General features: G+C 45.2%; 1 protein-coding gene across 1 annotated transcript; it reads right to left on the bottom strand.

The window, feature by feature from the left end:
- Window positions 1–442: 442 nt before the first annotated feature.
- Window positions 443–20,503, bottom strand: nr4a3 (nuclear receptor subfamily 4, group A, member 3). The gene is made up of 9 exons (XM_019364505.2): window positions 18,848–20,503; window positions 17,929–18,099; window positions 14,049–14,457; window positions 13,623–14,016; window positions 9,024–9,153; window positions 8,007–8,170; window positions 7,694–7,893; window positions 4,114–4,292; window positions 443–2,381 (listed from the first exon to the last, which is right to left on the bottom strand). Exons 1-9 carry the CDS (start codon window positions 18,948–18,950, stop codon window positions 2,119–2,121), a joined length of 2,013 nt encoding a protein of 670 aa, XP_019220050.1. The 5' UTR covers window positions 18,951–20,503; the 3' UTR covers window positions 443–2,118.
- Window positions 20,504–24,300: the final 3,797 nt, after the last annotated feature.

The raw sequence follows: 24,300 nt of genomic DNA, 5'->3' as shown, positions 1-24,300 counted from the left end.
CTGTTGTGCAGGACGGCAAGTGAGTGATGGCGGTAACAGTATAGACGGCATGTGCTGTGAAATGTCACCGTGCCGATCGATGGTGTTTAACGAGGCTGGAGGCTGATCTGGACCTCATGCTAACATGAAGCTCTTCTCCCCGCCCTCTTCCTCCCCCTCCTCACTTTCCTAATCCCTCTCTACTCTCTGTGAGAGCCCGAGGGTCCCCCAGGAGAGAGACAAGGCCTTTTACCTGTCAAGAGGCTTTTGTGTCTGACAAGTGACACACACACAATCATGCACACATCCACATACTCACTTAAAAAAAAAAAAAACCATGTAAAAATGTGGCTGAAATTTGATGTTTTGTTACCTTATATAGAAAACAATATTTTGTTTGTGCTTTTTCTTTCTTTTTTTGTCAATGAACTTTAAAGAATCAAAACACAGGACACAGCCGGGGTCAGAATAATCAGAACTAGTTTATGATTTCAAAGTGCTGAACAGAAAATCCAGTGAACCAAAGAGAAAGAAAAAAAAAACAACATATCGAACAGGAAACTCTAACCAAAGAAGGACATTGAAAAAACAGCAACTTTTTTTCTCTTTTTTTTGTTTCTCTTCAAAAAACAATGCACAACTCGTACCACAATATTTGAAAAAGCTAAAAACACTTCAAAATATTAGTTTTGTATATATATATATATATATATATTTATATATATTTATATCTATAGAATTTGATTTTTTTTTTTATTTTAAAACCGCCATCGTTGTGAGGGTGTGAGTGGGTGGTGGAGGCCCTGGGGAGATTCCCATAGAGCTGCAGTCTGAGACACAAACACAGGTCGAGCTGTTTTGACAGGCTATGCCAGCTCTCGACAGCTTATAACACACCATGCATATGATCCTGGCTTCTCTAAGCGCACACACAAAGACGGTAGGCGACCATGTCCTCCACACTCACACAGCCTCCGCGATATATAAAACGATAAAGAAAAAGAGCATGAACGTGGAATGTTTCACCCCCGGACGTACAGCTATCTGTCGAGCACCCTCCTCTCCCCGTTCTCCAGGTGAGCAGGTAGGGTGTGTGTCTGTGCTTCTAGCCCTTCTCAGGGTTTAAGTGCTTCCAAAGCCAATTTCTGTCCATGTTCATTCTTCCACACTCCTACTCGACCTATGATTTCAAAACGACTTAATAAAACAAACAAACAAAAAAACAAAACAAAAAACCACATAGTAGAGAAAGTTCAAGTCTGGGTGACTCAGTCATCGATCGTTAGTGCACAGTATCTCCTCTGCTGTCTAAAGCAAGATGGGAGACTGTCTTTCTTTTTAGCTACTGACAGTACAGGACAAGTTTTTGTATTAAAATAATTTAGAGTTTGAAATTAGATTCCCCCTCCTTCTCCATCCCTTCCTCTTGTGGCGCGATAGCACTTAAGGAATTGCACTTGTAATTAAGAGCCCGCCTCAACAGCCACTTCCATGTGTTTATGAAACACCTGCGTCCTGCGTCGTAACATTTCGGCCCACCTACGCCTACGCCGCTCCACCTCTGATATGTCGGCACATTTCGGAACGATCACCTCCCCCTCCCCACACTCTCTCTTTTACACCGCCACCTCTCCCAGCCCTCCTTTCTAAACGGAAGTCCTCAGACAGACCGAGCCGGGCCGAAACACAGATAAACAGTACTCATAAACTTCGGTTCTTTCTTTGTTTTTTTTTTGTTTTTTTTTGCCGAATAAGCTGCAACCCAGATGGAGCGAGGACAGTCAAAAAAAGAAAGAAAAAAAAGTCACTTTTCTCCTGTCCATCTCGGCCTCATCATCCTCCCCCCCCTCCCAGCGTGGGGCGAAACAGGAGGACCAAATAAAAAGTGGTAAAGCGTTTGAGTAATTGTCTTTTATACAGGTGAAAAGCATTTAGCTGGTAGTCCGTTTGAGTGAAAGGCGCTCTCGTTTGGTTGTCCCCGTCGAGTCAAAAATATTTGATTGGCTCTCCGTGCGCTGCATCAGTCTCGAGAGAGAGTGCGTCTTCTCTCTCTTCTGGGTGTGTTTGCATGCTCCTTTGGGGAAAGGCCTTGACGGGACGTGATGTGGGTTCGTTTTGCTGCGTGGTCAGCCCGAGTTGTCAGTAGGGCAGAGTGTCCAGGAACCTGTCAATCAGCGGCGGAGGCGCTACCAGATCCTCCAGCTTCAGGTAGAAGATTCGCTGAAGGCCTTGGGTCCTCTGGGAACGAAGCTCTTCCCTTATACCCAAAATACGACTCAGAGAAGGGGCGGCCTTGGACGAGGAGGATGAAGGGCTGCAGCCCAGGTGGTCTCTGAGACAGCAGATCACTTTATTCTGCAACTCCTCGACCCGCTTTGAGTCCTTCAGACCGGGGACTTGCTCTGTAGATTCGCGAGAAAGAAAGACGGAAAAAGAGATGTTAGGAGAATAATCATTAAATGGCCAAAATAAAGTCAGTGAGGAAAAAAATACACACACATATACATACATCAGAGCTCATTCAGCTGAAAGAGCATTAGCTACATCTTCTTTTATATTGAATTCCACCTCATTAGCCCATATGGCTCATGTTCTTAACAGGCCTTAACCTGGCTCATTCACTACAGATCAATACTCAGTCTAATCTAATAAGCCCCCTTCTCACTGGTGTACCTCCACATGCACGGCTATATGAGCACATTTTTTATTTTCTTATTTTAAACATTTGCACAGAAAAAAAAGTCAGTGCAATTTAAGAAATTAAGACAAAGAGCGGAACAGAAGTGCTCAACAGTTAGCTGATTATTTGGCCCTGTGAGCAGCAAAATGAAATTAGAAATACACACACTGCTGCCCATAGCAACTCCAGTGGCACTTGTACAAGGCTTAATGTGACACTAACTCATTCTGCAGAGAACAGGGTGTCCAGCCCCCCAAACACAAACACACACACATACAGGCGCACTACGAGCTGTGCTGCAGGGGAGGCTGCCACTGAGACCCGTCTCACTTTGAGGTATCCATTATCCGAAGCTTATTTACTGTTTGTTTATGTGACTCTTTTGTTTGTTGTGTTTGCCGCTGCAGAGTCACTCCGGCCCTCCTTTCAGCGCGGCTTTCAGACCTCTCGCCACACAATTCCGCTTCCCTGTCTTTCTTCCCGCTCTCCCTACCCCTTCTTTCTCTATGAGCGTGAGCTCCCGGGGAGAGATCGATGACTGCCTTTCTGCACAGGCCACTCTGAAGCGGTCGATCGCCTGGTGGCTCTGGTGGCTCTGTCGTGGCTTTGCGCTGTGTGCTTTGCCGAGGTGGCAGAGCGCCACTGAGAACACCGCAGACGCCATTCCAGAGCCGCGCTCCACGGTGGGCTGGTCGATCAGGCACAGAGTTAAGTGCTCCCCCAGAGGGTGAGGATGGGGTTGGAGGGCTCAGACAGAAAGAGGTTGAGGAAGAGGAGGCGGCGGGGGCAGGGTGAAATAAGGAAGCTAAGAGCAGGGGGAGGGGGATTTTTTTATTTAATTTAATTCTTTTTTTTTTTTTTTAGTTCCTGCGCATTACTTTACAGCATCCAACACCGTAAAACAGTTTTAAAAAGATGAATATAAACACTTAACTGCAGACTAGTCTCTCACCTGATGCATTTTACTTAAAAAACTAAATCTGCCTCGCCTGCAGCGTGTGTGCTCTCAGAGCAGGCTGCGATTCTCCTTTCATTTTTCACACATGAACACTGATTAGAGGGCCAGGTGTGTGGCAGGTGCAGCAGGTGCTTCTGGGTATCAGGTTCTTGTTTCGGGGCAGAGATGTGTGGGAACACGCATGCACGTGTGTGTCTTTAAGCGTGTCTGACGTTAGAGGATGTGTCCACCTGATCACTGTCACACTGAATCACCAGCAGGCAAAACTCTGGACAACAGGAAGATGCTGTGTGTGTGTGTGTGTGTGTGTGTGTGTGTGTGTGAGCGTTTTATCTGTATATTCATGTTCAGCTTATATGATTGCCAGTGTTTATGAGGAGTAGAGAGGGGATGTTAATAACTTTGAGCACAGGTGACTATATGCGACCACAGAATTAGCATCCTTTGATTCTCGTTCCTCCCGCTAGTGAGCTCGTGATTGAAAATCTGTGGTTACCTGTGAGCAGCACAAGGGCGGCCAGGCAGGCGAAGGCAGAGGTATCCAGATTTAGGTTCTGGAGGTGAGCGGAGAATTCCTGGATGGAGTCTAGCCACTCTCCGAACCCACGAAGGCACTGGAACCTGTGCAGCACCAAGCCGTTACAGAACACTAGTTTATCCTCCGACAGCATCGACCTGAAGAACCGAGAGAAAAAAAAAAAGAAAGAGATGGTGGACTGATTAGATCGCCGTTTCCAGAGAAAACTCTGTATTTTCCCTCATGTATTGTAAATATAGCTTGAGATGCTGGGGCAAGGAAACAATTACAATAAAAAACAATGAGAAAACCTGGCAGTGTGCGCACTCACGCAGAAACGGGACACACATCAAACACAAGCATGCAGTTGATTAAGGTTGTGTTTCCAAATTACAGCATTTTAAAACATTCCTGCGTTTCCTTGTGGCAGGGTGGGGTGAAGGGTTAGGGCAGAGGGTTGCTCTGTGTGTGTGTGTGTATATTTGCAGATAGGTAAACTGTTATGGCTTTAATGTGCCCAGGCTGCGGTGTGCAGTGGAAACACAAGGTTTTAATAAGGAAATGAAAAGTCTTCTCAGATGTATTTAACCATCACTTACTCACGACACACAACATCCCACTTCTTTGACATCAAGCAGAGAAGGAGGGAGAGAGAGAGTGCAAGCAGAGGATGATGGAGAGCTATGACTGGTCTCTATTAGTCTCTAAAATAGGAGCCCGCTCTTCTTTGGAGAGCTGCAACTGTGTTTAGCTGAAGAAGGGTAAACTATGAGAGATGGAAGATCTAGGGGAGAAAGTGTGTACTTGGAAAACAGATGATATTAAAGAGAGAGAGAGAGCAAAGAGGGGAATTAGTGTGGAAAGGGAGGAAAGCCTCAAATTGCACCCTGCACAAACTTTGGTTTGGCAGTTATGAGGATAAACTGCAACGCTATTTGTGTCTAATTAGACTCAGTTCAAAAGAGACACGCCGTTAGGCCAGACACATGCACATACATGAGAAAGCATTAACAACTAACATCAAAAACAATTAGCACCAGCGATCGGGACCAAAATATTCTTTGTACTTCCAGGAAATCACAAGAAGAAAGCACAGAGAAGAAAGTGAATAACAGGAAGAGGTTGAGAAACGATGCCCCTCACCTATTCTCACCTATTGCTGGGGAAGAACAGCAAATTTGTTTTTGATTTCGATCCCTCGTATCATCTCCTCTAGGCTGAGGTTGAAGTCCTGACTTCTTGTCAAACATCTCTCACAGAACAGATTCACCTAATTTTTCATTGCTGCACGAGGTGCGACTGAAAATCAAAACTTGTACTTGGCTGATCAAAGTTATATCGTTGAGCACCTTTGAAGCCAGCAAAATTCCTATTTTTAGATCACTCTCTGGAAGTTCTGCTCTGAACCCATGCACTCGTGCGTCTGCGATTTCACCCGGGGCCTCAGACTTGCACACAGACCACTTAACTTCTGTGCCAAACTGGCCCCACGGTCATGTTGGGGCTCATCGCTGGTGATGAAAGCTGAATCTTCTCTTATAAACAAAACAGCAGTTTTTAGTGGAAAGGTCTGCAGCGTTCAAGACCAAAGGTACCGCAGCAGACAACTGGAGGGATGATCGTCATTTACTTTCCACATTCCCCATGTTGTGCCTCGTGAATTCGCAAGATTCGACTGTAATGCCCTGAAGGCATCTGAGGGAGAATATTCAACACAGACAACCTGACCAACACAGTCATTGCTCACTTTTCCCCGAAATAAAATTCAAGTTGAAGTGTTGCTGATTTGATCGAGTGTGTATCACAGGGGCACAGGAGCACAATGTGATTTGAGGGACTAAAAGCAACAGCATTGCTCCAGAACACCTCAAAATTAAAAACTTTATTATAATCTCAACTTGTATGAACATTGACCGGTCGCTTTTTGCTGTGTCTATTTTGCAAACTCAAATTCAGGGTCAGCAGGGTCATTTTTGGGAATTTTGGGAACATGAGCGTGAACGATCCTTGTGGATGCACGTTTGGTGATGTATATTAGTACCTGTTATTTCCACAAGACACTGGGCTGTATTTCTGTGATTAAGTAAACATCTCTCTGTTAACACTGAGCTGACTAAATAATATCTCACAGGACCATTTAACCCATCTGAGATAGTATCACTGGAGCAAAAATACACAGACAGGCTGGTAGATGCGTATCTAGGCAGATGCACGCACGCACACAAGCACAGCTGGATGTCTGCCACACATTCCACTCACCCCTGACTACGCTGTCACCACGGTAATCGACCAATAACCACAGAAACTGTTAGGTAACGGGGTGCTTACAGCAATGCCGGCCCAGAAGAACGAAGCAAATTTACTCTATGCACACTGAGCACACACTCACAAGCACACAGACGCACGCTTGAGTGAGGGTCTGCGGGGCATCTAGGTTCAGCACGGGGTCAGTGAGGAGATGCGTGGACCGCTGCATCCATCGCTCCCACGGAAGACGGAGAAAATAAGACAGCACTCTGTTTGTGTGCGTTTTCCTCTCTGCCGTGGGAGTTTGGCCGATTAGAAGATGAGCTGTGTGTGTATGTGTGTTTGAAAGAGGCCCCTATGAGTCCACCCTTTAGAGTGAGTCAGAGTCCTAGCCTGATCACCCCTCCTGCTGGGACTGTGATGGCACCGCCCATCCTCTACCCACCCTGCACCTGGACCTACGCTGGGAGGAGGACAGAAAGTTGGGATTCTACATCATCAGCGAGTGTGAGTAAGTGTGCGTGTGTGTGTCTCACTGTGTTGGTCTTCTGCCCTAGACGACAGCGCAGACAAAGGGATGAGCTTGTAGCCCCCCACCACCGCCACCATCTTCTGCCCATAAATTTAACCAGCCGCATGCCTTGCAAGAGCAAACTGGTAACCCAGGGTAATTCTGAGGCAAAGATGGGCCGGGGCAGTCACAATGGCACCACAGGTATCCATCAGTGAGACACACACGTGCTCTCTCGCTCAAACACACACACACATACATCAGGGGGCGCATGAGGTAAATGAAGCCCATTGTGTTTTTATGTCGGTCAGCTGAACTGAATATGTATTTCCTTCCATAACAGCGGCTCTTTTCAGTTACTCAGCTGACTAACTTTGAGATGGAAATTGATCTTGTCAATTCACAGTTCACAATGTTAGCACAGTTTTAGCCCGCAGAACACACACACAGATCTCTCTGTGCGTCAGATATCAGACGAGCAGAGCGGAACTCTGTGGGTGTAGCTGCTGTCATAGCTACAGACTCCATTCATAATTTGGTTCATATGGCGATTACTCAGCTCCACTCCTCCCACTCTGGAGATACACCAACACAGCAGCACACAGCTTTGCCAGCACAGTTACGCACTGTACTTTAATCGGAAAGGATTTAAGTGCCTCTTGTTTCTGAGACGCTAAGCAAAACAAAGTTGCCGGTACAAGTGTAAGTGCGTGTGGTTCAAAAAGCTTGAGAGGTGTGCATAGGAGTGGAGATCCAAGTTTAAAACAGGTGTTAAAAGAGGCTCCATTTCTGCCTCCTTACCTGTGAGCCAATCGCAGCACAAACAGCTCCAGGAAGGCGGAGTCTATGAGCAGGTTCTGATCGTCACGCTGAAGCTCGGAGAAGCCGGGCAGCCTCTCTGCCCAGCACCTTGTGGTCTCCATCGAGATGGTGAGCAGCCTGTAGAAGAGGTGGATGTGTTCTACGTCCGAGGAGGAGGATGGCGGGTCGGCAGCGCTGAACTGCAGATCAAGAACAGAAGAGAAATTACTGAAAGAACGTGTAAACTATTTGTATTTGTCAATAAACTAATGCATTTCTCCAGTTGAAATTAATTGTTAAGGGCGTGGGTTACCTGGCTGTAGTCAAGGTCACGAGGTGTGCAGTGAGAATAAGCCCTGAGCAGAGCAGAGAGGAGGCTGAGGGGTGGAGAAGGAGGAGATGCCTCCGTCTGCAGGGGGCTCTTTGGTTTGGAAGGCAGGCGACCTCTGCGCCCCTTCAAGCTGTCAGTACGCACCACTGAAACAGAGAAACACAGAAGGCAATAGGTTTTTGAGTTGGACGTAGAAATATTAACTCTGCATGCACAGTCAAGTTCTACCCTCCAGTTGACCGGCTTGATATCAGCTTTTCATCACAGTGAAATAACGCCTGAAAGGTTGGGAGTCTCTCTGCAGGAGTGCTCCCAACATTGCCACGATCTCCACACACAGGAGGCCACGAGCCAGCAGATGGCAGTGGAGCTGTTCTGCAGGCTGCAGACGGATGTGTGTTAATGCAACACAGAGGCATCCAGTATGCATTTTGAGTGGGTTTGTTTGCGTTTATGCATGTGGATATGTGGGTGGGGGTATTACAGGGTGTGAGACAGGTGACAAACCTCATGGGAACGGGGGCAGTTTGAGTGTCACGCTGATTCTACACATCATCGAAACGTGTCTGTCTGTGTATGCACTATGCAGCCACAGTCAACGCATCAGATGTGGTGAACACGATGACACAATGGGAGAATCTTTGAGAAAGATGGTCAGCCTTGAGACTCTTCTAAACAACACTGAACTCAGGGGCTTTAAAGCCGGCAGGGACTAATTGGTATGATGTGTATCATACTTTCTTCCAACCACAGACAGGCGTTTCTGCATAGACAGTTGTGTGATGCAACCACAGGCCGGGCCATTACCGGCCTATTAACCACTGACTGCAGAGATGGGCGCTATGATCACTGACTGCAGGTCTGATTAGTGTTGCACTATCAGGATTAACTCTGAAAAATACCGCCATCGGGTCGCCTTTATGACACTTGCATTTAAGCAGTTGTGTGCATATGCGTCTGTTTGTGTGTGTGTGTGGATTCAGGTGTGTGAGCTCCTACCTTCCTTCACCATCCCCACGCTCAGACACTTCTGAAAGCGGCAGTACTGGCAGCGGTTGCGTCTCCTCTTGTCCACAGGACAGTTCTTACTGGCCAGACAGACATACTTGGCGTTTTTCTGCACGGTGCGCTGGAGAAAGAAGAAACAGGCATGCCGATAATCAGCCTCCAAACACAATCAACACCTAATATTTGATTTGTTTAATTCAATTTCTCTCTCTCTCTCTCTCTTTTTCCTTGCCCGTCAAAGAATGAAAGCGAAGCTCGCAGGTCAGATTTTAATTACGCGCTGAAAGGCGGCGGTGACATCAGTATAATTAGATAAAATTAATTTCCCAACAAGCCTCGCCTGCAGGAGGGACAATTTTATTAGCGCCGCAGCTGACAATAGAGATCCAGCGCGTGGCGTGCGGAGGCGGGTCCCGCGAGACAGGGTAGGGTTGGATGGGTGCGGTGGGGAAGGGTGGGGGACGAGCGGCCGCGAAAGCTGCGTGATCAGATTGTTTGTGAAGCTCGCGGGTCAGCTCGTGGCACCTTCGGGCCTCGCGCATCGCGCCTCTCTCAATGGGCCCCGCGGGAGCTGTTTTCTCCTCCGCTGGCTCGCGCGATTATTACTGACCTTATTAAAATGAAATCAGAAACGGGCCACGTGGGAGGGAGTGGGGAGGGGGGCTCAGCGAATACAGGGAGGACAATAAGTGAGATTGTAGTAGCGCTTATTCTCCTGTGCGCGCGCATCTAGGGGCCAATCCTGCGCGCTCGTGACCGCGTGAAGTTGTGTTTGAAGGCAATGCTTTGAACGGACCGTCCCAGTAAAAGCACGAAGTTCTTCACTCGCAGCACGAGCAGACCGCAGACCGACATTATCAGTTCCAGTGAGGCCTGAAGGGACCACGCTGCCCGTGTCTGACAGGAGATTAAACTCTGGGGTGAACCTGCGATGACAACGCCGTAAAATCCTCACAAATACTCACTTTACCACCGCGTTTACCTGCTGTGACTCCAGCACTTCACTCAGACAGCGCCTATAACTGAACTGTAATTTACACATAACGGAAGTGCCGCGGCTTCTTTAACGCCTCTAAAACACATCAAAACAAATAAATCCAATTAGGAACCCCTCGCGCCGCTCATGCCCGTCCCCCCCAGGAGACCAATAACACACCAATTATTCCATATGCTTCGGCGCGAGCGCGGAACCGACGCGTAATGGGCGCCAGTGCCGGATGAGAGTCGTTGCCATGGCACCGCAGATCACTGTGAATGTCTCCTTTCATCCCTTCAATGGTCGGCGACCCGTGCGCGCGAGGATAAGTAAGTTATGGTCATTAATGTGGTTGAGAGGGGGGGGTGGGGGGATGCATCCAGTTAGATGGAGTCCGGACTAAACACGAGGAAGGCTGGATGACGCACAAGGCTTCCGCGCGCCAACTTTTATTTACACCTTTAAAGAGGTTCGTAATCATTTACGCGATTTTCCCCGATACTGTACAACAGTAAAGCCCACGTGAACACGCCTAAAGTTAACTGTGACTCTTTTTTTTGTGTTTTCCTCCCTGAAACTTTAAAATCTCCAGTTTCCCTGGCGGTGCTAGGCAGTGCGCTTAGAGGCTGTGTGCCGATAAAGGTGAAAGTGGAGTAGGCTATGAGCTGAGTTAACCCGGCTGTTTGTTCAAGAAGGAAATTCTTCAGTGACCTCAGGCTTAATTCAGATGTCTGTTTCCAAGAAAAGCCTGAGTTTGCAATCATCAATTAAGGGCTCGATAAATTAAGCTCTGATGAGCGAGCGCTGGCCATTTCTCTTGCTGTCTGTCTTCATCCGTGTGTCTCCGTTTGTGTGTGTGAGTGTGTGTGTTGGTTGGGGCTCTTGTGACTTTGCTTTCTAATAATCAGCAAAAAGCATGACTGGAGTTACTATCAAAGCTTCAAAGCTGTAACTAGTCTCTGATGTGATGCGTAAATATACATATATATACATATATATATGTGTGTGTGTGTGTGTGTGTGTAGTACACTTTGTTCTAGTTCAATTAATTTAATCTTCCCTGTCATTTTTCCTCGTGTTTACCCCAAATTTCATTAAAATGACAAATTTAAAATTTACTTTGCACCAGGCCGTATTGTTTCTGTGGGCAGGAACTTAATTAAAGTGAAAAAGTTTCAGTTAGATGTTGAGTCAGAATTGAGGAATGAGTGGTGTGCACTGAAAGCACATTCACAATTGAAAGTACTCTGACAGGAGCGCAGATACTGTGGCTGTTGTAGGGGCCGGACGGAGGCGTGCAGAGACAGATTCTTGACATGTAACATGTACTAATAGCCTCGGCTTAAATTAAAAGCCTTGAGGGACTTTGCCCTCTCCAGCCCATCTTAAATCCCAACCCCCCCTCCGGTTGCTTCCGACCGCTGATTCTCAGTTTCTGCTGTCAAAAAAAGTGCAAAAACACATGAAGACATCTGTATCCGTGAGCTGACTTTACTGTTTTTATAACTCTAAAATCCTACACACTGGGTTTATATGATCAGCTTACATGTTTCTGAGCTTGTTTTTCCAATCTTCCTCACCACCACACGGATGCTTACCATAATTTCTATGACTAACATACCAAGCAAGCCCTGGAAAACTAAAACAGTGTGTAGTGAACAGAGCTGACCGTGTGTTTTTGGCTTGATGAAAGCACGTCTAAAGCAGCTCACCGGTTGGTTAGTACAGTGGGTGCATGGAAACGGGGGACTCTAATGTTCTTTTTTTGTAACATAATGTATTATACTAACAGTTGGAATAGTTTTTTATTTTATTTTAAAAATTGAAATACTGAATAGGTTCACTAAATTAATGGAAATCCGGGAATGGAACACATTATTCGAAATAATGAACATGACAAAAAAAAAAAAGAAAAAAAAAGAAACCTGACTTGTTTAAGAGCTAAAATTAATTCACGGGGAAAATGTGCTTCAAATTGCACTAATGAAATAACAATAATTTACAGCAAGCCTCTACAACGGTTTAATGCGTAATAACTATTCATGGATAATTAAATATAATCAGGAAAATATTTTTAGGGCACAATAAAACCATCAGGATAATGGAGGTGATGTGCCTGAGAATATGTGAACAAGGAGCAGGTGTGTGTGAGAGACACGCTTTAGTTTCTGCTGCTGCCGCTGCATCCTGGATTCACGGGGTAACAGTGTGAAAAAAACACATGTTACAGTATGTTTTTCTATATGTGTGGTTGCCTGCATATGTTGCGTGAGGCGGGGATGGCTCGCTGCATGTGCATATGTGTGTGTGTGTGTGTGTGTGAGAGAGAGGGAGTGTAAAGGAAACATAGCGAGGTTTGACAGGCTTTGTGGCTGCGGAGGGAACACTGCAGCGAGCAGACAGCCTGCAGCCTGCTGCCACCAGACGCTGCTTTCATTAATTACTAAATAAAAACAAATTGTGAAACTAATTGAAAGGAAGGATAATTCATTTCCACCTACCAGAGGCATTATTCAATTACCTCGGTGTGTGCACCCTCCTTCTTGCTGTCTCTTAATTTTAACTCTCTTGTCTCGTGCAGCCAATAGAATGCTTAACAAGTGTGCCGGAAAATGTTTTAATTCAAAAACTGTGCAAATGAATTACTCCACTGTCACCGAGTGTGAGTTCACTGTAATTCCAAGTGATGTGCCACTAAGCCTCAAATATATATGTATACACGCACATGCACAGCAATATAATATCTCGCTTGTCACGTCTGTTGTATTTTATGACTTGCAGCATGAGGAAAATGGAAAATGAGTCTGACTAAAAACCAGCTCTTGGGTTGTGTTAAACTCTGTGTTGTCAGCGCGTTAGCACGTGCGGTAACATGGGATGTGAGACAGCAGGTTCAGAAGTGTTAGGTTGAATCACTTGAGGGACCAAATTTCAAACAGATTCATATCGGGTCGAGCATTATGCAAGAGAATTGTGGTCAAATTCGTGGCCGCCAATTGACTAAAAACACGCCGTCAGAAAACTCTGATTTCAAGAAGGATTCCTTCAACATTACGTGCTCGCGCACCGCGTTATTTCTGAGTATCTGAGCTCTTGAACACGGCTGTTATTTTGGAGAGAATATGTGTTTTTATCATCCTGTGTTCTCCTGCAACACAAGCAATCACAAACACACACGCACACATATACACAGAGCCAGTGCTTATGCACACTTTGCCCACTTGGTTGCTGGGAGAAACGACCCCTGTGGGTGTGTTGTGCTTTCGCAATGACTCTAAAGACGATTTAGAGAGTACAGAGAAGGGTGTAGAGTGGGAGCAAGGCAAATGCTAGCAAACTGCTCCGACTTAAATACGTCAGTCAGCTTGCAGCCAGTTCACAGATTCTGGCTGAGATTTTAAAGATGGAAAGTCTGTTATGAATGTGAGAGGTTAGAAACAAGAGGGAATACTTCAAAAGATGCAGAGGGATACAAATGAGGGACAGGTGCGTGATGTCTTATTAGAAACCACAAGACCCAGAAGTACAAGAAAACAAAAGAAAAGCAAAGACCAGAAAGGTTGAAACTAGAGGAAGACTTTAATAATAGCTATGGGTTGTTTGTTTTTTTTTACCTTGAAGAAGCCTTTGCAGCCCTCACATGTGCGTACGCCGTAGTGCTGGCAAGCCGCGTTGTCTCCACACACTGCACAGGTTCCCTCTCCCTGTGGGCCACGCGGGGGTGGAGAGGGCAAGCTGTCTGCTAGTAGAGGGCCACAAGGTCCAAGTGCCAGGGAGCGGAAGGCGAGGCTGCTGCTCCCTGCTCCGCGGTGGAGCTGGTACATAGGCTGCTCCAGGGGTGGGCCGTGAGGATGGGAGACTGATGATGAGGAGGAGGAGGAGGAAGAAGAGGTGCGAACCAGCCCTCCTCCCAGGCTGTCATAACCGCCGACGCTGCCTCCACTGTGGGGCGGCGAATGCTGGTAGAAGTGGGGAAAACGGGGGGACTTGAGGGGGCCGGTCTCCAGGCTGGAAGCTAGAGAGTGAGGGTGAGAAGGAGCCAGGGGGTGCTCCTCCCCCACAGGAAGGAGGTGCCCGGCTGGGGTGGCAGAGACGGGGTGGTCGGAGTGGAAGGGGGAGACTGTTTAAAGTACATGGTGGAGGAGGACATGGCCTCCAGGGGTGGGGCAGTTGGGTAGCTCTCCTCCTCCTTTTTGATGGTGGGCCTGTGTGTTGGCATCTGGTAGAGGCACGAGGACTTAGGCTCGTAGCTCCCCTCCACAAAGACATTGAAGCTTGGGAGAGAGGTGGTGGCAGCTGCAGAGATCTCACCCCCACCCAGGTCCAGCTTGGTGTAGTCGGGGGTCATGAGGTCAGAGCTGTAGCTTTCACTCTGGTAGCTGAAGGACTGGCCAGAGTAGGCTGAGCCTGGAGGGGCCGGCCCGTACTGAGCCTGCACACAGGGCATATCTGTCGGGGGAAACAGAGCACACACACAGGTTAGAGCTGCGCGGCACATCAGACCACATGTATCCCAAAAGCTTCACATTACCGTGTTAGTAGGGTACAGCTATATAGCAACAATCACTGGGCAGAGAAGAAGATTTTTATAACATTTTACAAACGGTGATTTAATCAGAGAAGCAGGGCTTCATGTTCAGTAAATCTGCAGGATACAGGCAGACTCTATTGGATGCACATGCACACAGTGGTAACACTAAACAGGGTCAACCATTAAAAAATAAAAACAAGAAACAAAAACAATCTGCACAGCTCTATTGGAACAGGCAGTTTGCAGGGTGTTATAAAAGTTTTTCTTTCAATGAAGAGGCTGTGAAAAGCTTTGACCAAATCTTTCCATTTGATGCAATTTACACCCATTTCTGCTGTTAACACTTCTTGCACTTGCACTGAGTAAGTACAGCAAAAAAAAAAAAAAAAAAAAAAAATACTGAATACTGAATACTGAAACACACACACACACAAAACTTCGAACATTGCTGATTGTCCTAGTTAGTCAAGTTAGAGAAGCTGCAGTTGATGATTCTGAGATGGGGCGGTCAGAGCGAGCTCAAATACAAGAATCTGTGTGTGTGTGTGTGTGCACTCTGGTTAGTCAGATGGAAAAGCAGATGAGATAACATTAAATAATAATGGAACCCCATGGTGGTGCTGGATGCTTGCTGCACAAACCCTTCACACACACACGCGTGCACGCACACCCTCTCATGCACACGCACACTGAGATAAAGACGGACACGCAGACACAGATATTTCCTCTAACTGCTGCAGACGCCAGTCGGCATGTCTTCACTTTTCCCCCTTGATTTAATTCTGCCACAGCAACAGGCCACCAGCTCGTCGTTTCTCTGTCTCTGTGCGTGTGTGTTTGTGTGTGGACTATATGGTCTTATCAAAACTCTTACGTAATATACAACACCTGCGTTTGCGTGCGTCTGCGTATGCACGTGTGTGTGTGTGTGTGTGCATAATAATAATCAGTCATGAGTGTCAGCGCAGGCAGGGTTTTGTGGTGTTTGCTCGTCGCTCCCGAGCAGGGAACTGTCAACACTGCGCTGCTCCCATTGACGCCCAGCATGCGCGCGCTCTGCCGTAATCGCCCCCTTTCCCTGTACGTCATGTTTGTCTAGTCAAATACGGGATATATCGGTCCTGCAGTTGTTAAAGCGTTCACAAATACCTCCGCCCAAGCGGTCTCACCTGAACTTTTATCTATTTATAAAGAAAGAAAAAAAAAGAAAAATAGTCCTGATTAAAAAAATATATATATATATTGAGATAAATATATTTAAAAAAATTCTTTGCTATAAATATTTTTTCTTTGAAATAATTCTTATTAATTTTTATATTAACCATTAAATACACCAGCATATTGTATCAGCTGGTTCATTAAGCCGCTACATTTCTTTCTTTCTTTCTTTCTTTCTTTCTTTCTTTCTTTTTATTTTAATTGAGGATATGAGTCAAGCTGTAGGCATACGTGTGCTTGACGTCATCAAGATTTTTTTTCTTCTTCTGCGAGTGACCAGCTCTTCAACCCACGTGGAAAAATACACATGCAGCATTAAGGGCGTCATGGGGCCTTTCTGGGCTATACCTAAAGACCTTTTTTTTTTTTTTTTTTTTTAACTGATTAGGCATCAGAGGAGGAAGAGAACCAGCGAAAGAAAAAAACTGAAAAAAGGAGAGTACAGTGGTAAAGGTTGTGGCTCTCTGTGTTGTGTCAGTAGGTCAAGCCTCAGATTAGTGGCCATTAGTGTGGAAATGTGTGCAAGACTTACTGCACGTGGCACATGCACATGTTTATATTTAAATATGGTAATTTTTTGGTTTTTCTGTGAAGAGATGAAAGAATGAGAGAGAAAAAGGCAGAAAGGCTACAAAGTAGTGTGATTTTTGTCTGTCAGGTGAGTAAAGAAATTGTTTCTCGTACACACACACACACCACCACGTGTGTTCATCCGCTTATAATGTTCAAGATGTCAACATGGACTTGTATATGTTCATTCTACCAAAAGCATACACCCTTATCCTGAAAACCTGTAAAACCACTTGTCTCTGCGAGTGTCTCACCGTCTTCGTTGCTTGACTTTTGTTGGCGTGCCGAACATTCACTCACACACCCATGCTTACAAGCTTGCATCCTCTCTTACACACTCACCACAAGTGCAAATAGAAATCCATCACCGGAGCTTCTTAGTTGTTAATGTCACCAAAGCAAGTCAGTGTAAGGGATTCTCAAAAGTCCAATACCACCATCGGGTCGCCTTTGTGACACTTGCATTGAAGCAGTTGTGTGCATATGTGTCTGTTTGTGTGCGTGTGTGTGTGCAAGCAAGAGGACAGACAACCCAAGCAGAGTCAGACACAGGTGGTGCAGCATAGTGAGGCAAAGGGAAACAGTCTCTAACCTCGAGGTGTGCATTTCAACTGGACAAACTGCAGCTGTTCCAATAACTGAGTGCGCTTGTTCATTGTCAGAATGCCATAGATCTAACAAATGAAAACATGAAGGTGCAGACATAAATTACAAAAACACAGATTTTTTATATCAATAAACTATAAAACATTTTCGGGGAGTCAGCGTCCCACAATGAGTAGAGTGATTTTTACTTTTGTTCCCTTTACACTGTGCACACAACCCCCCCCCCCAAAAAAACCACAAAGCACAGAGACACTTACACAACCAGTTACTTCAGGGTATACAGTCTAGTTTCTCTATTGAATTATAATGGACAAAATTCTCTCTCTCTCTCTCTCTCTCTCTCTCTCTCTCTCTCTCTCTCACACACACACATATATATATGTGTGTGTGTTTGTGTGATTGTATTATATATAAATATATATATATATGATTCACATTTTGCCTCCAGGTTTTGGATATAAGTGTGCCTGGCCTCAGAATTGTCTTATCTTAATGACTGAAATGTCAGCTCACTTGCCAGACAAAATCAACCCACACACATACACATGGGCTCACGGCTGCAGCACAAACAAAAGATCACCAGAACATTCAGGAAAGTTCAAGTCATATTTTGACCTTTAACAGGAGTAAAACACATACATAAAACGACTGCCTACCAGCTGATATTCAGATCTAACCCCTGTGTTTTAAACTACTAAATAAAATGATTTATATATATATATGTATATATATATATATATATATATATATATATATATATATATATATATATATTTTAATTTTTGGGAATGTTGTTTTTTTCTTTTTTCCCCACAATAAAACAATCACCCGACTCATATCACCAAGCACTCCACAACAGCAACACGAAATGAAAGTGTCAGAGCCGCTGCACTCTTTACAAAAGCATCAGATGAGAAGGAGATTAAACAAGAAAGAAAGAAAGAAAAAAAAAGATGAGATGAAAGTGAAGACAGACTGAGCGCTTGTTTCTGTACCTGGTGAAAGAGCCTCGCGCTGAATGGTGCTGGGTGTCCGGGATTTAGGGGTGGCGTGGCTGCGGCCGGGGCAGGGCTCCTGGAGCGGGGAGGGCTCGGCGGGCGTCGCTAAGGAAGTGTCCGATCGCCGGGGCTCCGAGCTCGGCTGGGCGCGCTCTTCCGAACCTGTGCCTGGGTGAGACATGGCTGTGTTAAAGCCAGTGGCAGGCTGAATAATCAGGTAGCCTAAGTGCCTCAAACGCTCGTAAAGACTTTAAAAAAAAAAAGATTACTCAAAGAGAAGCGAAAAATTCTTTCTTTTTTTTTTTTCTCCCTCAAGAATGGAGACCTTTGTTTAAATTGCTTCCACAAACTTAAGCAAATTCGAATTCGGTGTTCAAAATTTCCTCACACTTTCAGAAAAAAATCGGACAGAGAAACATTTTTGCACAATTTAAAGACAACCAGAAAAGCGTTCGTTTCATCTCAAAAGCAAATCGTTATTGGCACAAAAATCTCATCTGAGAGATTCAGTCAGTTTAAAAGCAGTGGAAAGAGATAACAGGGGATGTAAAGCACTGCGCTGAGACGGCGTAAATTCAAACAACTACCAGTGCACACGCTGGAAGGCAAATTAGGGATAAGATTTAGACTTTTACATCCAACACAGGGCAATTCTGACAATGAATATGTCACTGAGTGCATCCTACAAAGAGAACCACAACTGAGGACTTTGGGTTCATTTCAAAACTTTGCCTACGTGGGCGACAGGTTTCATTTTAGCACTAAAGTCTGCGCCGTTATTATTATTATTATTATTATCATAATTACTGCCGAACAGATATTTTGCACCGCAAAACAGAAATTCCACCAGTCAACAAACTATGCACGACTTCTGAAACAAAATAATAATAATGAAAAAAAATATCACAATACAGACCTACAAAAGTGACAACTTTTATAAAAGCAGCTTGCGCCAGTGCCTCCGGGCCATCGCTTTTCTTGCCTCTGATCACCACCGCATTCGCCTGCTCAGGGTTCATCCAGAGGGGAGAGAGAAATCTAGAAAATTGGGAGAGTCGGACCTGAAACCAGACCAGCGGGCTCCTGTGCGCCGTGCGCCTCCGACTCCCTCTCACTGCAGCAGGGTGCACCGTGGCCGGAAGATTTCAAGGCCCAGAGCGCCCCCTTTCTGTAACACACTCCTATATACTCTGTCTCTCTCTCACTGTGGCTCTCTCTCCGCCACACACAGACCCCTCTATGAGACGGTCAAGTTGAGAAGACCACACAGTCTCCCTGTGTGTATCGCAAAACAGCTTGGTGACAACCCACAACCCTCATACGGATCAAGACTAGGGGCACCTGCAGCTTCATGTCAGCAGCCACTTTTGACCAAACTTTGAACCACTTCTCAAAGGACTTACTGGACACCCACGAACCCCCTGTCGGTGGTTCTTTTGTCGGAATATGGCTTTTAACAGTCCCCAAATAGGTTGGAATAAACAAAAAAGGACAAACCAGAGTAAATAAACAAGTCAAGCTGTATAACATTTATTTGATTAGGACTGATTTGGAACAGTTAAGCCATTATTAAATTGTGTATGGAGCCATTTGAGCACTGAGAGAAAAAAAGAGACCCCTTTAGGCCTGAAAAATGATTTTCTTACAGTAACAGCACAAATGAGAGTCCATTTGAAATAAGTTGAAGTCATCTCATTCTTACATAAAGTTGTGAAGCTAAACCCGTAACTGCGTAAATACGCTCTAATCAGAGCCACCGAGGGCGTTAAAGAGATGAAGATGAAGTGTTTTTACTTCAAACAAACTTATTTTTGTACAAAGTGAGACATTCTGCCTTTTTCTTACTTTTTTTAATGAACCCGCCCCCCTTTTACTTTATTCTCAGACCGAGCCGGTCGGTGGGGCTCTGGCCCTGCGCGCACCGGTAACCAAGAGAACGACATAAGAGCTGCAAAGCACGCGCCCCGGAGCGCCGGTAGCCCCCGGTAGCCCCCTCGCACCAATAACTCCGGACAGCGCGAGGCTTCCAGCAAACAGAAACAGAGAAAAGAAAGGACATAAAGGAAAGAGCAGAGAAATATGCGAGTAGCCTAGCCTACTGTAAATCAGCCCTGAGTGGGAGCCTGTCACTGGAGCCTGCGTGCGCGCGTTCGTGCGTGCGTAAACCTGAGTGTGTGTGAGGGAACTGAGGGGAGAAAAGAAGGTAAAACCAGCAGCTTACTTAAGTACCTCAACCCGGTGTTGTCAGCTTATTATTATAAACTACGTGACTGGCCAAGAGGCACGATAGCTGCTGGAGCATGCTTCAAGATGGGCTTCAGAAATGTTGTTGTGGCTTTATGGTTGAGGGTGTTTTTCCTGCGATACATGGCTCATGAAATTCGGAAGCAATTTGAGTACCAGTGTATCTTGGGACAGTTTTATTATATACGGGTTAATGCTAACTGTACGCTCACTCCATGTTACTGGAGGTTAAATCATAGCGCAGTGTGACACAGACTATCAGCCGAGCGATATCTAAACACAAACACACCCACAACCTCACAAACACACACTTACACACACATATATATATATATATATTATAAAAAGACACCACGCCCTCAAAAAATTAAAAATGTAAAAAAACTCCGATAAGACACCCCCCCACACACACACACACAAAACAAAAAACCCAAACAAACCATGGCTTGAAATCAAAGAGCATTAACTCTCCTCTCCCAGCTCCTGCCTGAATGTAGGTTACACCGCTCTCCACTCAGACCATTTCTGCGTCCGACTCCACTATTCATTGTGAGAGTGAGAGGCATCTCATTTCCATGACAACCGGAAAGAATACGATACCTTCTCCAGCGCAAATTAAATTCAGAGTTCAGCCTCATTCGCCGTCGGAGACCCCGCACATAGGCACAGGCGGACAAACATGACCGGCAACACGCGTGTGCCGGTGGCTGACGTGAGCAGCAACAGGTTGGGCGCACAAAGTTGGGCACCACGCGCACAGATGATGTTAGAGTAGTAAATCCATCATGGCTTTTGATTTAGGTGGGCAAAAAAATTGAATACGTACAGCTGAGGGTTATCTTCCTTCTGCGTGTTTCCGCCAAGATGTGAGGCAGAGCGCTACAGATTCATTCATTCATTCAGTTTACTTACTTGTTTGCTGTAGCGGTTCCGTCTTTACATGTAGTAGGCTAATAACTTGGCGTGAAGTATCCGTTTTCCATCCAGAACAACCGCAAAGAGTTGAAATAATGACAGGAAAGAAAAATAATAATAAAAGCACTCTTAGTGATGTCGGAGAGGCGCTGGATTCGTCGGCATTAGAAAAAGAAAAGGAAAGGAAAAAAAGTTCCGTTCCTTCCACTTACTTTTTCTAAAGTAGAAAAAGTAGAAAATGAAATAAAAAATAAATCATCAAACTCCCGAGTGGCTCTAAAGAGCGCGTCTGCGTCCGTCCCCGTGCTGCTGAGTGTGTCAGTGCTGATGGGTGCTTTGCAAAGTGTGCTCTTGTAACGCGCGTTTGTTTATGTGCGCCGTCTGAGGGGAGAAAGTCAAATAGTGCATTTATGTGGGCTCTGCCTCCACACAGAGCTCTTGGTATGCGCTACGTCAATGTGACGCCATGGGAGAGGTGACGTCACCCAGTGTAGAGCTCCCTCTCTCTCTCTCTCCGTACAGTACAAGACACATAAGCCCCGTGTGCCGTGCCAGAGAAAGAGAGAGAGAGAGGGGTGGAGAGAGAATCTGAGAGAGCCAGAGAGCGAGGCGGTTGGTTTGATGGTTGCAGGGGAGGAAGCCGAGGGGGATCCGGCGGGCGAGCCTGCACCACTAGCAGGAACTGTAAAGAGGCTGTTCTTCTAGATTACTTAATAAAGTATAAACTAAACACAAAACCTTACAAAATGCAAAGAAATATTAATAAAATAGATTTTAAATTTAGGTTCATCATCAAAATCTCCCATTTCTCTTTCTGCAAACACAGCATATTAATAAAGGTAACAATAATTTTAGTCATGAGCATGTTTTCCTATACAGAACACATGCTGGGATGTATCTAAATATTTCCAATCAACTATCTGGTGATACTTGTGCTCCATTACATTTCAGAAGCATGTTTTAACCCATTGTACACATCTATCCACAAGCAAACCTTTCAAAAGCAGCATCTCTCCATGTAATGGAGCTCTTTTATGGTGTGTTTCCAGAAGGGATCATATGAAATTATAATATCATTATAAACCACCATAAAAGCACACTTGCATAATTTTGGTGCCTTTTTAATGTGCTCCAGACAGATTTTTACCTGAAATTGCCGATACATAAGAACCTGTAAATAAAGAGCCTCAGAACAGACTTTTTATCTTAAGTAAAGTCATTTATTTCTTTATTTTTTGTACAGCGCAGTTTTAAAACAACAGACCAAAACAACAGTTGACCCAAAGTGCTTCACAGGAGCGATCATTTGTAATCCAGGTCTCCAAGAACCCAATTGCAAACACAACTCAGAGAAAAAGACCATAATACTATGTGTGACATGTTTTCTGGTCAGGGCACTGACCATCAAGCATCACCGTTAGTATAAGTCAGCTTCTCTAAGGTTCATTTCCCAGCATTTCTTTAAGGTGGTGGTTTTCAAACTTTTCCTGGCACACCCCTCGGAAACAGGAAAGAAGCCAACCCACATAACCATCATTTATGTTTTAAATTAATGATTAACACAAAAGGGAGAGCCTTTAGCAAAACTGTGTTTATTTTGGCTGCAAATAAAATCATATTATTTTGACTTTGGTTCGCTCTGTATTTCTTCAGTGTCTGCATGTCTCACCAGGCTTCATGCCCATAGTCTGAGAACAACTTTCAGGCAAGGCATTAAATGAAAAATCACCACCTAAAGCTCAGACTATAACTGGGTTATTTTTCTAAGAGAAATGCAGATAAATATGTTTTTAAAAAAGGTAATATCCCAGGAAAAGGTAATATCCCACAGCCTTATTTTGGTAAAAGATAACGACATCAAGAAAAGTCCTGATACATGGATATTTTAAGTGGGGGTGAGCTGGATGATCTAAGGCTGGGTTTTTTTTAATATGTTTTAAAATAAATATATGTACAAAAGTGTGTTGATGACAGTTTTGAAGGCTGGTGAAATGACCTGATTTATATAATTTATTAATGTCTGTATAGCAATAAAACATAAAAAGGTCAGACAGGATGGCATTGGAATGGACTTAAATCCCTCTCTCTCTAATTTTGAAACACACATTTAAAATTGTGGAGAGGCTAATGTGGTCAAGAGTGGGGAAATACTGCAAGCAGCCAGCGAAGGCAGCAGACTCTGAACGGGATGTGAGAAGCAGCTATCAGTTTCGCTTCTGCGCGCTCGCTAACCTCAAAATTAAAAAAACGCCTCCGGAGACGCCGGGAATAATAATTCTCAACCACCAATCACAAGGCGCGTATTTTTCAGTCAACGTGCTAATTCCGACCAATGATCAGCCCCTGGGGGCGGGGAATGCCTTGACGCACTGAGGCTCGTGATTGACGCAAGCCTTGTTGCTAATTTTAGCTCTTGGCCGACGGAGACAGTGAGATAGCCGACATCCTATTCATTGTCGGGCGGGCCCGACTATTTTAGCGTTGTGATTGTGATCCAGCCAAGCCAAATATAGCTATAGACAGGTATTTTTAGCCGTAAAGCGTGACCCCGTTTTTATTCGGCTAAAGAAGCCTCGGGATGCAGTTTGAAAATGAGTTTCGGCTCCCCAAAAACGGCACACTCAGTGTTAACCTGTTATTTTAGCCGGATAGTTTTACAGTCAGCTGATAGAGTAGAGCAGGCATACCCCAAGAGAAAGCTCCAGTACAGCACAGGCTCTCTCTCTGTGTCACTCTCACTCACTGCGGGGGAAACAGGGTGGAAAAGACCGTAGATGTGAAGATAAATAGCCGTCAGGTCGTCAGACAGACACAGTCAACAGGTTTGTGTGTGTGATGGTTTTGCAGCTTCGCACAGCACCGCTGCTGCTGCTTCTTCTCCTCACATGAGGCGTATCAGCTGAGGCTAAACCGCTGCTGCTGCTGCAGGGGAGCTTTAACCACTTTTCAGTGGTGAGGATGAAAAGTTGTGAACTAGAGGATGTTTTAAAAAAGCCATGAAATTGCGGGGGGGGGGACCATGTGTGCATGTATAGAAAAGCCTTGCTTGTCCACCAAATCGTCTGTCCCAAACTCACTCCCTTCCAGTTCCTCTCGAAGGTATGTAGGTTATGCAGTGAAATGTGCAGGACATCTGACATTCCTGCCAGTTGCCAAGTTTTGTTTGTAGCCTGCTCAACTGTGACTGGTGATTAAAACTTTTACTTTTGA

The sequence above is a fragment of the Oreochromis niloticus genome, linkage group LG11, assembly GCF_001858045.2.
Source record: "Oreochromis niloticus isolate F11D_XX linkage group LG11, O_niloticus_UMD_NMBU, whole genome shotgun sequence".
NCBI classification, from domain to species: Eukaryota; Metazoa; Chordata; class Actinopteri; order Cichliformes; family Cichlidae; genus Oreochromis; species Oreochromis niloticus.
This window is presented reverse-complemented; position numbering and strand designations above follow the sequence as displayed.